The following is a 15,004-nucleotide window of genomic DNA, read 5'->3' as shown; positions in this document are numbered from 1 at the left end:
CAACAGATTAAATGGCATCTCTAATGCCACACTGAACGGTGTTAACCTTGACTTTGACTCAGGTTTTCTGGGTGATCAGATGTTTCCCCTGAGGGCATTACTGTCTGGTTCAGAAAGGTTGCATGGCATTTTTCCAATGAATCGAATAAAGAGCAAAAATAGCCAGGTATGTATAGCAAGCAGCAGCAGCTTCACTAAGAGCAGTAGCAAACTGAATAGCAGCAGAGACCTGGTAAGTTTCCTTTCCAATTTAAATGGACTGCTGAATTTGTGAAGTGTTTGTGATTGGTGAAGTGAACAAACACAGCTGAGTCAGGCCAGTGGCTGCCTGCCAGTGAGTTTCCTGACTGAACTTGCTAAAGCTTGTGATACATTTTTCTTAGTGACCTATCCCCATTCATACGGTCATGTTTGAACATTGACAATTCCACTATTCTCTTTCCAAACTGTTTTTGAGATTCAGAAAAGAAATTGGCTTGGAAAAGTGCTTCCTTCAATCCTACAATGAAATATCTCTGGTTTAACAAAATTCAACCATTCTTAATCATTTGAAATCATTTTAGTGCAAACAATGACACATCCTTGAATTGTTTTCACAGAGGCCGTGGCAAATGGGATAACAAGGCCAAGAGTGTTATTACCCCTGTTAACCCTCATAGCAGCTAATGCCCACATGGACGAAATGAGTTTGAAGCAACTGACTAAGTGACTTAGCACCTGCACAACTGCTTCGACCATTCTTAAAAGCCCTACACTCTCACTAAAAAGGCTAAAAATGAGAAATGATTACCATAATTTGTATTATAAAGCAGCACGATATTAAAACATGAGGCACAGTGCACCTTAAATATTTTAGACATGGATATAATGCCATTGTTATTTAATATAATTAAAGATAACATAATATTGATTTGAAGTTACATGGTCATTATCTCCTTGAAAGCAGTGTAAGCATTTAGCTTTTGTGTGGGAAACCTTATATCTGCAATTCATGTTTTTACCTCAATGTATAAATAATATGGTTCTGCCATGCCAAATATCCCTTGGTTCTAGATTTTCAGTTGTGAGGATTTGCTGCTTTTTGTGCTTGTAAACTGAATAACTTTGGGTTTTGGACTGTTGATCAGACAAAACAAGCAACTTGTCAGGGTTTAAGATCTTACCAAGACCACGAAGGCCAAACCGAGTGTTGTTAAATGAGATGGTTGGGTCTACGAAGGATTTCCTATTTGTCTGTAGCTGTTCCCACCCTTACCCTTGCGTCACGAAGCACCACTCCTGTCGACTAGCAACCTTGACAGCTGCAGTTGACAATTGGCACATAGCTAACAGAAATGGAGCCAGAAAGGTTTTTTTTTCATTTTGTTTGTTTTACCATTTATTAGAGGAAATGGAGTCGTAATCTTTGGCTGCTGTTAGGTTTGAGGATGCCATATTCTCTTTTTGGAAAAAATCCAATCATCACCGGCACGCAAAGAATTTTGGAATAGGTTTGGCCACGAAGGATCCAGCTGTTGGATCCTCCAAATTCAGGAAAAGAAGGCCGCATTTAAAAGGAGTCTATGAAATGGGACAGCCTTGTTGTGCCGCAAATGATTGACAACAGATATGTTGTTCTTAATCAAGCTCCACTCTTTTTGTATTGTGTAGTCTTAAGAGCATAAAATGCATTTTTGGTGGTTATTTTAATGTAATTAGTATTGTTTTCTCCAAATAATAGCTAGTTTGTTCTGGACTCAACCTTACTAAGTTATCAATTTTATAGTCAGTGAAGATACAGGATCAGTTCATGCGAGAGACACAATGTATTTTGGGGCGGTTGAGTATGTCCAGTAAGCTCACAGCGCATACTCAGAAATTCTTGCTAATCTAGTAGAGATCAAGGCATTTTTCGAATATACAATATCCACACTATGCAGTTGGAACGCACTATATACTCTATTTGACGTCATACTTAGTAGAATAGTACGTTAGTACGCGATTCAGAGTGTGCCGCAATGTGGTGTGTGGGCTAACGTGGTGTCTAATAACTAATTCTAGAAGTAAAATTGTTTCCGTTAATGTTACTTTCATTTAATATGGGTACATGCAAGTTCAGCGAGATCTGGCTCGAGAACAGCGCATTTAGTGCTTGGTTGGAGCCTGTTGAAAATAATAAATTTAAATGCCGCTCAAATGAGGAACTTTGGGTATAAAGGCATTAGAGTCGCATGGGAAGTCAGAAAAACAAAGAGATGCAGTAAAAAGCCACCAGCAAACGCCTGCCATCACCCAATACTGTTCTGTATTCACATTGGGAGTATCACCAAAGTCCGGCCCCAGCGCGACCCACTCTGCACCAATATTGTGCAGAGTGGGCATATATCTGTGGATATTTATTTTAACGTAATTAGTATTATTTTCTCCAAATAATAGCTAGTTTATTCTGGGCTCAACCTTACAAAGTTATCAATTTTATAGTCAGTGAAGATATAGGATCAGTTCATGCATATTACTGTAACAGCAACCATACAACCTTCTTTACAGTGTTGTTAAAATGTAATTTCATGTCTTTTTAGTGGAGTAGTTTTCACCACACAACACGGATTAAGAGCACAAAGCTTGATCCTCCACCTCACATAGCAAGCAAAAGCAAAGCACAAGTTAAAGCAGCTTTCTAAAAAACGATTACCACACCAAATAAAATGTATTCCAATATACAATGCAGGAATTCCCAAAGCCAATTTTCACAAGATGAGAATGCAAATCACACATAAAGGAAAGCTGCTGTTTACTCATACAAAATCTGAAAATATATCATGTGCAACAAAAGGATATTGTGTTTAGAAAGTTTATCCAAGGCCAGCTAAAAAAGATCTACCCTAATCTCAGTTCTTGGACATCACTTCAAAGCCCTGATTTAAGATTTAAAGATTTTATCACATAACTCTTGACTCACTCAATGCTCTGAGGAAATCTTAATTGAAAACTCTTGAAATCTCTGAAGCATGAAGAGATGTTTTCTAGACAACAATTAAGTAAAGGTTCCAGCGTAAACATGTTAATCTAGGTTCAACTTTGATGTTTTGGTTCGGTGTCTACTGTCATGACCTGTGTAAAACAGTCAAAAGTCAATAGGTCAATAAAAACCACCCACACATAACATTTTTATACAGATAGTATCAGAATGAAGACCCCATAAACAGAAGTTATGTTGGAGTAAGCATAATATACTTCCTTACCAATAGACAAACTTATAGAATAATGTTGTTTGCAATTTCCTGCTCTGGTGGCAATTGTTTTGCAGCTTTACTATCCATCTCTTTCTGTCACTCTGCAGTAATTACAGTGTGATTACAGGTTCAGTCTGTAACTCTTCCCCTTTAATATAACTAACATAAATAACTTTTCAGGATGAAAGTAGGGGCATGGAAGAATGTTTCTCTCACTGATTTACTTCATCCTTTATAGCCTCCCAAGGGAATTGAAGATGATGACCTTCAGTAATCTACCTGTGTTCAAGAAAATTCTAGTAGCTATTTGCTCCCTAAAGACCTCGAAGTCTACTTTCCTTGATAACAGTCCTGCAGAAGTAATCAGGCAGACAAAGAATCACTGGACAAGAACACATCTCAGTATTACGAGTACTGAGTGTAAGATATTATCATCTACAAGCACAAAGCCAACCAGTCCTATTTTATCACCATTTAGATCATTTTCTTTGTTGTTGCTAGGAAAATTCTGGCTCAGTGTAGACTGACCGACAACTTCAATCAGGACCTCTTCACAACCTTTGTACTCCCTCCAACTCGTGAAGTGTTATAATCAGACTTGGCTGCATAGTCAAATGTGCCATCATCATCTCAGAGTTTGAATATGTGATGATAGCTTGGATAAGCTTAGCTGGTGAAATGTCAGGCATGTTAAGCTGGAGGATTTATAGAATGAAAGAGGCCTGTAATTTTCAACACCAATTTCCTGTGTCTCAATAGGAACTCAAGAATAACCTTAGTGTTGGAACATACTTCAGGCTGAAAAGCTCTTTAGCATCAAGAGCTTCCAAACACTAAATTCTCTTTGTCAACCTCTGAGCTGTGGTGTACATGTAACTGGTCAATTGAAAGCTTTAGTCCATCATTTCTGATGCTGTTAGACCAATAGCATTATGGGCTCAAGACATAAGTGATTTGCCCACAAAATCTTCATCTACAGTACTGTGCTGAGTCTCATTATTCTCATATTAATGAGAATGATGCATAACCTCAAATTAATAATTTATGTCCTCAGATTACTTTATTATTTTGACATCCTGAATAATGTTCAGTTATTGTAACAATGGAATCAATAAATTAATCAAACTGAAGTCACAGGTTGTGGCAGTTGAGTTAGCAGCTCAGTGCTTAGGTGCCAGCTAATTATTAAACTAATTCACTTAAGGTTATCCTTTTCTTTCCATTTGTCCTTGTCCCTTTGTCTCTCTTTCTCATACAGTTTTCAAGCTTCATTCAAAGAGGAAAAGTAGGTGACAGGAAAAATGACACAGATGAAATATACTCAAACTGCTCTCACTACAATGAGAGTTCCTCAGATTGCACTGTACAGCCATCAAAGAGCTGGCTGTTAGAGACAAGTTGTTCTGAGATTCACTGGACAGCCAAAACCAAGCAAGGTTGTGCGTTTGTTTGTGTGAGAGAGACAGGAGTGGACTATTTCTAACCTTTAGTGGATCTTTTTTTGTAATCTTTCACCATGTATAAGTACCACCAAGAGTTTTCTAATTGCAGATACAAATAATAGTGAATAACTTCCTTTAATTTTAAGGAATAAGACAAAACTTCAATCCTCAGATTATTATTACTACAGTAATACTTCACAGTCAATTAATGATAATCACTTTGCACTTGTCAGTTAGATGTTTGTTAACATTACTTGCTCACAAGAGAACACCATTTGTCTGCAATATCTTATCATGAATTGCACCTATTCCATGAACAATGAAGTAGCTGGAGCTGAGAATTAATTATGTATGCGATGAAACAGAATGTACTAATTGAAAATCCTTACCTCTTCAGCATAGGCATCACAAAGTTTGTGTCCCGAGAGTAGCTTATTTTTCAAGCTCTTGTTCTGAAAAAGAGAATAGAAAGAAAGAAGTGATGCTATTGGTGTCATGCCATGCATTCCCTTACATTTTTTGCTGCTTTATAAAAAGTACTATTGACTCAGTGGGCCTCAGTTTCTCTAGCAGGGCATTTGGCTGTTGAGCTCTGACAGCAAGTGCTTCGTTGCCTCTCAATTTCAGACTAGACTGAGGAGCAGTCAGGAGTGCCCTGTCTGAGGATCTGAAAGTGCACTCAGGCTCATAGGCATCTAAAAAGGTCAGAAATGTAGCTCAGGGCCAGACCCCCAACTGAACTTTAAACGTGATCAGTAAAGCCTTGAAATCATTTGACTGGCAGCCAATGTAGGGATCATAGGGTCTCGTTGTTTGGTGCCAGTTAAGATCCTTGCCGCAGTTTTATAAACATTCTGGAGGCCTGACGGTGATTTTTGACTTAGAAAGCAATAGTGTGTTACATTAATTTACATGAGATGTGTTAAAAGCATTAATGATCATCTCCAGGTTACATGAGAATGTAAAATATTCAGCTGTTGAAAGCAGAATTGCATTACTGTCATTACCCTGTGCCATATGTAACAAAACCCCAATTTCTGAAGTAAAATCTCTTCTTTTGTAAATATCAAATTGTCTTAATTTGAGAATCATGCCTGAACTCATTAACCCATGGTGAAACAAGTATAGTACATCCCCTGTTTCTAAACATAAGCTCACAGTCAAAGATAACACAAGGTTTCTGGCCACATGCTCGGTGTAAGAGGCCACGATACCAAGATCTTTCTCTCTAAACTGAGTCGGAGTAAAATACTATATATTTAAAAGGAAGTCAGCAAATGACACAGTCAAGAGGGAGCATTTAAAGACACAAGAGAATGGGACCTGAAGGTAATAACATTTGAAGGGAAGGACTTTCCCTTTTTAATTGACAATGATCTGTTAGTAAGATTGGTCCTAAACCAACTTAATGCTTAACCCAAAGTACCCATCCAGATCTCAAGATGACCCAATAAAACAGCACAATCAACCATGACGAAAACTTCACTATGGTCTAAAAGAACTGAAATTGTGCAGTCTCCAGCGTCTGCAGTTAAGAGGTCATTTGAAGCAGATAGTCTCTACTGTGATTTAAAACTAGTTTGACTGTCTCAGAAATGTTATTACAGCGCAAAAAAGAAATCTACTTGGTAAAAGCAGTTTTATGTATTGAACAGAACATACTGCACCATACAACATAATGTATGTAACAACAATGATCCATTTGATATATGAGAGTTTTTGAAGGTGTGCAGTGGTGTTTCTTTAGGACATCTTGGAAGACAACAGGAAAAAAAAAGAAACAGAAAACATACATCTGTGAAATTCACATCACGCTTACACGTCTATATGTGCCTTTTCAGTTTGTACTGCAGCAAGTCTCAAGCTTGCAGTATGTTTAAACTGCTACTTAGAATAGGTCATATCAAAGTGAAGTTGTAGTAATAATAATAATTAATAATAATAAACAACTTTATTTATACAGCACCTTTCAAAACAAAGTTACAAAGTGCTTTACAATAAAAACATATGATAAAAGCAAATTTGATCCAGAACTTAAGATGTAAACATGATAAAATAATTTAAATAATTGCAACAAATACCATCAGATTAAGAAAAATCCATATGATAAAAGTGAGTCTTAAGAAGAGATTTGCATCTGCAAAATAAAGGAGAAGCTACATGTTAACACTTCTCAGGCTTACATCTTTGCTATCACATGTGTTTTGATAATAAGATGCACAAACAGAATGGATTGCTCACCATTCTTTCAAAATCTGGGTGTTTACTGAAGGACAGGACATATTAAGTAAAGGGATCACAGAGCCTTTAAATGTGTTGAGGTAATATGGGGCCTAAAATGATCCTGATGGCTGAAGAAACCTAAATGTGATCCCATAAAATTGGATATTACCGCCACTGTATCGTAACTGAGCTTGTACCACTTCTGTTTTATCTAAAGAAACAAATGTAATTAGATGCAACTTCATCATAGCAACCAGTGGGGATTCATTAACCCTTTTCAGCGGACTCGACACATTTAAAATTCTTAATGAGTTTATCAATGAGCTAATTACCTCTAGCCGAGGGTCTATTCTTCAAACCCATCCAACAGAACTCAAGTGGGAGTAATGAATATTCATTCACCAGCTTTAATTCAAGAAAACTAAACCCAATGACAAAAAAACAGAAAACCGCCACCCTGCAGTAGAAGTTGGCCCTCATTCTTCTTATACAGTACATACAGTATGTTATACTACATAGACAAGCGCATGCAACAGCAACTCCTTTTCCACACTTGCATGTGAACGGATTACATTGTATGGGTTTAGAGTCATCTAACAGACTTTGAAACAGCATGGTGGTGGATGCCAGGAGGGTGGTCCCGAGCATTGCCAAGACTGTAGTGTTGCTGGGCTTTACAAAGGCAGTAATCTCTCAACTGTACAATGAATGGACCAGAAAACCTCAACACAATGTTTGCTATGTGGGAGGCAGCCCTGGGAAGATCCACATGGGGGATGACGGGTGGCTTGGGAACAGTTCATTGCTACTCCACGGTATGACAGTCAATATCACGAAACAATTGTGGGGTATAGCCGCCTGTTTTGGAACAAATAATGCACTTTATTAAAATTTAAAATCTCAAATAAACCAGGTGAAATCAAATATGATCTATTATGTAAACTTTGTTTTAGAGAGATGTTTTAATCATACTCAAAATTAGGAAACATTGATTTTGAACTGTCAACTAAAACTTTAGAAAGCTAAAACTTGTAGAATTAATGACCACAATCGAGGATGAACAGTATGATTTATTTATTTATTATTTAAAAGTAAATCTGCATTAAGCTGTTTCACTGTTTTCATTAGTGAAATTTTAAAGAATAGCAGATCTAACAACACTCACAAGGGCCGACAGCTACCTCCTTTTTGTATTTTGTTTAACAGATTATAATTTATTCCACCATTGGGAAGTCTGTCTGTCTGTCAGAATCACTCCCAGTCAGTGCTTTTTGGCTCCAGTGCAAGTGAGGCAAGTGTGTTTTCATCCCCATGTAGCACCCCTAGTAGCAGGTATTTTTGAAAATACAATATTGCCATAAGTAATTATGGATAATAGATGGCACTTTCACATTAAATTAATTTAGGTGGAGATAACACATTTGGCTATTGCGTTGCTGTGCTCTGATGATAGATTTGCTGCTTGATGTTGGAGACAGCTCAGTGTTATTAGGAGACAAGTTGGCTGTGAACCACATGGACAGTTTAGATGCAGAAGGAGAAGGGAGAATATGCATCCACCAGCTGGCCCCTGACATCTACTTACAAATGACATGGCCACCTCCACAATTCTCACTCTGTGTCATGGCACACTGCATTGATAATTTAATGCTTGATGACAATCAATCACCACACAGCTGCATCTGTATATAGTTGGGATGGCAATGTTGGTCTGTTGGCCGTTCAGTACAGACTGAAATATCTCAACAATGAAAAACAGAGACTGGAGCACACTGATGAGTTGCAGCCTTTAATTGTGCAAACGTCTTGACAAGCAAGCTAACACGCTAAACTAAGACAGTGAACGTGGTAAACATTATAACTGTTAAACATCCGCATGTTAGCGTGCTGACTTTAGCATTTAGCTCAAGACACCGCTGTGCCTAAGTACAGCCTCACAGAGCTTCCAGCATGGCTGTAGACTCTTAAGGCATTTTCGGACACAACACGATTTGCGCTGCGCTTGCCATTGGATTCAGCGCACTCTACGAGCCACACACTGTGCGGCACTACACGCTTTGCTTGATGCAACGAATAGCCGATGTGGCACAGTGCAATCAATTTGAAATAATGGGTTTCAGAGTGTGTTGGTGTCGGTGTTGTCTGAAAGGGCCTTTAGTCTTCTTTTCCATTTACTGGATATTCATAAAGTCAAATCGGGCAAATATCATCACCAAGCAGAGTTTGAACTTTGGAATTATTTATGACTGGCATCTGGGTGTTTTGACATGCTGGTCTGGGCTGGCTGGTCAAAACTGCAACGTGTCACTTAATTATTACTAAAAAAAATAAAAAGCACCAGGGCCTATTAGTTGATTGGGCCGATCTTCCACAGTCAAACTCGAGGCCATGGTGTACTTTATTAGGAAAGTACATTTGCTTCTGCATTACATAATTATTAGTTGAAAAACAGGAACCTGAACTGAAGGTTCACGTTTACAGTACTATAATTTGGCAGGCAGAAAAAAGCTACATTCAGTACAAAAAGTGTCAGTTTCTCACATATGGTGATCTAAATGTGTACTCCAACACATACAGTACATGAACAGAGGTAATGGGCTGGAATGGCAGTTGTTTTGTGATTCAGTGAGGCAAAGCCGGCCTAGTATCAATTCCTCACAGTTGCACCTCCTCTCGCCCCTACAGAAGGACCACTATTGGAGGACATGTAGAACTGGCAGCTGTCAAAAAAATGTGACGTAGTTTAGCCCCAGGACATACTACAAAATGAGATCCCCTGAAGCTTAAATGTCACAGTGCATTATGCAAAATGTGAGACACTGAGCCACATATGTCGTAACGTGTTATTCCTGCAGCGTTATTCTGCGGACCTGAAAATAAAGGAACATTTTTACATGTTGCTTATATTTTCTATTTATGAAATTGTAACAGCGCACACATAAGTTGTATAAAATCCATCTCTCAGTCTGTCACAGGGCCTTGTCACCAATAAATCACACAAAAGGAGTGATGAACCACTGGTATCTTTTGGTTATGTGATGATTTAAAATGCATGCACATTATGTTTTTCTTTTGCATAATAATTGCAGGGTTGAAGAATTAAGTAAATACAATTTTAACCCAACTAAAATTTTAAATAAAACATTAAAATATATAGCAATATAGGCAATCTAACAATCTAAAGGACTTCAGCACTCAAAAAATGTCTATCTGGCTCAAAAATGTCTTTCTGGCTCAACTCACCAGAGTTATTTTTCACACATTATAAAGTGCTGATATGTTGACAGCCCCCGAGTGTTGATATTTACTGTCCATCTAGGTCAACTTTCATACTTCTCGACACACATCAGTGTTGGATCCTTTTAGCCTTAATGTGAAGTGTCAGAAACCAAGTCTTCTGGTAAAACATTTTTTTATTTAATTCTGGTCAAGTTTTTTTCACATTAACACCATGGAGTGTGAAAGTAGTAGTAGAAGCAATTAACTCTGCTATATTACTTACTTATGTCTTAAACAAATTCAATTTCCACTATTAAACTGGAGCGATCAACCCCCTCACATGCAGCCCTGTCCCTTCTGCGACTACGAAGTTTAAATAAATCATCAAAAGTGCAATGCAGTTAGAGTTGACATTTTTATTTTCAACAAGTAGAGTCACACTAGCCATGTCGTGCACATTGCCTCACGCCACTCAGGGGTGGTAGAAGCGAGGGACTGTTGTCACAACATATTTCAGCTTAAAAGGTCAATAAGCTTCATTGTAATGACAGAAGAAACAAAATGACAAGATGTTTCTGTTGCATCACTGCTTTAATAGCTTACATGTCTCAGTTATGAAAATATGACTTCATTATTCATGCCAATTAAAGGGCACAATAAACTGTGTCCACAGACCCAAACAGAGTCACTGTTTCCAGTGGAGGTCAATGAAAGCCACAGGTAACTAAATATTCCAAAATAAATAAGGTTTTCTCAGTGAAATGTTGTCACCAAAAGGTTCAGTCTAGTTTGAACAAAAGCTTTTTGAATTGATGCTGTGGGTGAGGGGCTTCATTGGAAACTCACTACTCTATTACTCTCTTTGGTGTGTGTATACATATGAACATTTTGATAGTACATATGTACTGCTACTGTAGATGGGACCACAGTGAAGGAACTAGCTACACCTGTCTCATCATTTAAGAGATTTAATTTTACTTTGAATGTGTTTATTTCATATAATAATTTAGCTATCACAATTCACCCAGCTTCCCCAAGCCTTTAAACTCTTACTACTACCTGTTCAACCTGCAGGCAGCAATCTGAATTTTGTGAGACCTTGAGAGTGCCACATCATTTTTGACACTGTAGAAATCGGTGTGAGAAACGGCTTTGAACCATAAATCTCTTATTCATTTTTTGGGTAGCAGTGGTGGGAGTGATGTTTGATAATCTGGCCATAGAAAAGTGTCGTTCTTGGTTTCTAGACTTCTAGACTAGACACTATAGATGGACCTTGAAAGACTACAACGGTGAGCCACTGGGGCCAATGAAGGGGAATAATAGCATTATGGACTATTTAAAGTATTTTGAGTTTAAGTTAAGAACAAAGTCCTTTGTTGTGCTTTGCTATTCATGTGTCCCATGTGTGTCCCATCATCATTTCCATAATTATGAACTAGAAAATATTCAGAATGCAAAGTTAAATTAAAAGTCATGGTGTCATCTATAGTAAAAGCTCCAACAACCTGTAGCACAACACAAAAGAAAACAGACAGGCCCATGAAACAGTTTCTGGGAAAAAAAATAAAAAATTTGAATTTATTTGATGCTAAACTTTTCCACTCTCTAAGTTTTTGACATGATGTATGTTAAACGGCATCCAAAAAAAGGGCTGTTGATCAAGCAGAATGGACTTTAGAAAAGAAACAGAAACTTGGCTTGTCGTTCAGTGTTAGCTCAGCTATAAAAATCCCAAAACTTGATAAATAATTAATGATAGATAATGCTCGGGGGACCTTCTTTTCTCCATCTTGTCTCCATTTTTTTCCTGACCATTAAAAACTGTTACGATTTAGCCATTTTATCTCTTATTTCTCCTCCCTGGATTTTCTGGTCTTCCTTATAAGTTATAAAATACATTTATATAAAAAAATAAAAACAAATTCTAGGGTCTTTCTATTTGACAGCCCCTGTCATATATTAATGAGCAGATTCCACACATAACATAATCAATTACAATCTCTATCAGAACAGTCAGTCTATCAGAAAAATGAGAAACACATTGCAAGAAAACTGTGGCAGGGCTTTCACAAGTTCTGCAGCTATGTAGCTGTCGAACACATCTAATATAAATTACTGGCATTAGCAAAGCAAATGTTCACTGTGGATAAGCTATTAAATATGACATACCCCCAGACATCTTACAAGGCATTTGGCAGCTTGAGCTGAATACATCTTGGCATTTTCTTAAGGACTCTTGAGGTCAAAGGAGGGATTATGCATAAGTGAAAAGATTGCTTTCTTGTCACTGTCATTGACACAGACGCATAATCATATGCATACAGTATGCACACAGGTATGAGGAAATCAACCACTAGACCACGATGTTTCCAATACACTGTCAGTCCTCTCAATTTATGTTTGAGAAAGATATTGGAACCCTTATGTTCTTATCTGATGAACCCAACGAGAGGGCATTTATGTGAACAAAATATTGCAAAATCAAGAATGTCTGTAATTTGTTTTGCCATGATGCTATAATCTCTGGCTAGATATTGTTCCAAAACATTGAGGGTAAATCCTGAAGTGCAAGACATGAGCCAAAAATCTGTCAAATTTCCTGTTTGCAGAAGACATTATTTAGCCTTCTGAAATCACAACCTTCAATAAGTTTATTCTCAAATTTCTTACATGCAAATCACCTCAACTAGTTTTTTTTCACTCATTCACATTAAGCAGGTTGCACATTCTCCACAAGGGGGAGATGTTTTGTAATTACGTGACTATTTCTGTACATGCCCACCTGCACCATCCATTGGGGAAAATAGTAATAGCAGCAGCAATTTAGACTGCAGCTAGAGATATGTTAATGTCTCCTACTTCAGGCAAAGAAGGTAAATGCTGCTGCAATTTGAATACTTGTGCCACCTGCAGGCAGTGAGTGCTACAGCAGAATTTTTTAAATAGCTACTCTTGTGTGTGTGATTTTTGGAGGTGTTTACCTGTTAGCTAAAATAAAAATAAATTAAGGGACAGGCAGCTAAACCATAATGAACATCCTTCATTTTGCTTATGCTCAAAATATTTATTTGTAACTTTTAAGGATCAAATTAATTGGTTATTGTGTATTGCTACTAGAGCTGCAACTAACGATTATTTTCTTGATTAATGGATTAGTCCTCAAATGTTTTGTTTTGTCCACAACGCAAAGATATTCAGTTTACTGCCATAGAAGAGTAAAGAAAATTCACATTTAATAAGCTGGAATGAGAGAATTTAGACTTTTTTTCTTAAATTACTCAAACCGAATAATAATTAATAACTAATTTAATAGTTGACAACTAATCAATTAATCGTTGACGCTCTAATTGCTACTTTTACTTAAATAAAGGATATGAATACTTCCTCCACCACTGCCATAGGGTGAACATAATTGACTATTACAGCATGTGCTTTAAGCTGCACAGAATAGAAGAACTGAAAGAAGTTATTAGTCTTTTTCAGGTATTTATTTTCAGTCCAGATGCACCACTGTGTTATTATCATGCATTAGATTTTGCTTTGATGGACATATTGTCCACATCCTCATTTGACCTGACCACATACACCAGTTCCAGTGTTACTTTATAGATATTGCCTCTCCCCATTGCTCATCAAATAGCTGTTGAGTAGTTGTGTAAGATGCTTGACAAGGCTTCAGGCTATTCAAAGAAAGGAGATAAGATGAACTCTATTGATACTTTCAGGGAAATTGGGAAGGCTGGCATTTCAAAAAAGAGTTGAAATATTCCACATGAAGTAGCCTGAATTACTATCAGCATAATACTAGAGCTGCAGCCCATCTCTGTACTAACCCACCCACCTGAACGCTAATCTTTTCTGGTCATTTAATTCATTGTTATTCCTTGTATTTGTTCAAGCTGAATCTAAAACGGCAGAACAATCCAATAGATCCGATGGAAATGACAGTGAAGCCTCTAATGCTGAGAGAATTATCAGAGATTAATTGAAGCACTACAACTGTAAAATATGAAGAATGCCTAAGCAAACTGATATTACTTCAAACTGAATGTATCAAACCTTGATTGTGATTAAAGTTAATTTTCTGTGATTTTTACTCTACGGCCTTAATAGTTTTAACTGATGATGGTTCATCTGTGCCCACTGGACATTATGTTCTTAGCTCGTCTCTATCAGCCTCAATTACTAAATCTTACATTTCTCTCATTAAGGTTTCAGAGGTGCAGTAAGAAAAATGTAACAAAAAGAACACTGATATTAGACGATTATGATGACAGTGAAGATGATTATTCCTAAAATAGCCGGTCATAATTCATGATCACCATGGTTAAGGTAAGGCAACTAAAACTACTTGGCTAAGGTTTAGGGAAAGAAGCGACTGTAGCTAGAGTGGGTTACCTGGTCGGTAGTTTGATCGAATTATCCTTGAGCAAGACACTGAACGCTAAACTGCTCCCAATGTATATGTGTAAATGTTCCTTTGGACAAAAGCGTCTGCTAAAGCTAGGTAAGATTAAAGATGAATGAAAAGTAGTAGTTAAAAGTAGCCAACTTTAATTTGTTGGTCTAAGACATGACAAACTGTGGTCTCCCTGATCAAAGCTGAACATGCAGCCACACAGTTCACCACACTTCTGAATTGGCACTTAACACCTGGCATATGATGAACTTCATATACTGAATTGTCCAATATGAGGGTAATCTTGATGGGGCCAGTGCTTGAAACTTTGCCAAAATTGCCCAATGGCAGTAGCAAATCAGTATTTGGAGCCATTTAGGTTGATTTAGGCATTCATATGGCTCTTTAAAACTGTCCTAAACAATCAACAAGCTGTGGATGTGAGGATTGATTATGCTTTATAGTGTTTAAAATAATCTTCCGCCCTGATAGCACAAGGAGCTATT

At 37.4% G+C, this 15,004-nt stretch overlaps 1 protein-coding gene across 1 annotated transcript in view; it reads right to left on the bottom strand.

The window, feature by feature from the left end:
• Positions 1 to 15,004, bottom strand: part of luzp2 (leucine zipper protein 2) — a 139,485-nt gene that overhangs the window by 26,627 nt on the left and 97,854 nt on the right. Inside the window, exon 6 of the mRNA XM_044195776.1 lies at positions 5,044 to 5,106. Coding sequence (XP_044051711.1) covers positions 5,044 to 5,106 — 63 coding nt within the window. The remainder of the gene's footprint in view (positions 1 to 5,043; positions 5,107 to 15,004) is intronic.

This window comes from Siniperca chuatsi, linkage group LG1 (assembly GCF_020085105.1).
Source record: "Siniperca chuatsi isolate FFG_IHB_CAS linkage group LG1, ASM2008510v1, whole genome shotgun sequence".
Taxonomy (NCBI): Eukaryota; Metazoa; Chordata; class Actinopteri; order Centrarchiformes; family Sinipercidae; genus Siniperca; species Siniperca chuatsi.
The sequence above is the reverse complement of the archived record's forward strand: the minus strand, read 5'-3'. Positions and strand labels throughout refer to the sequence as shown.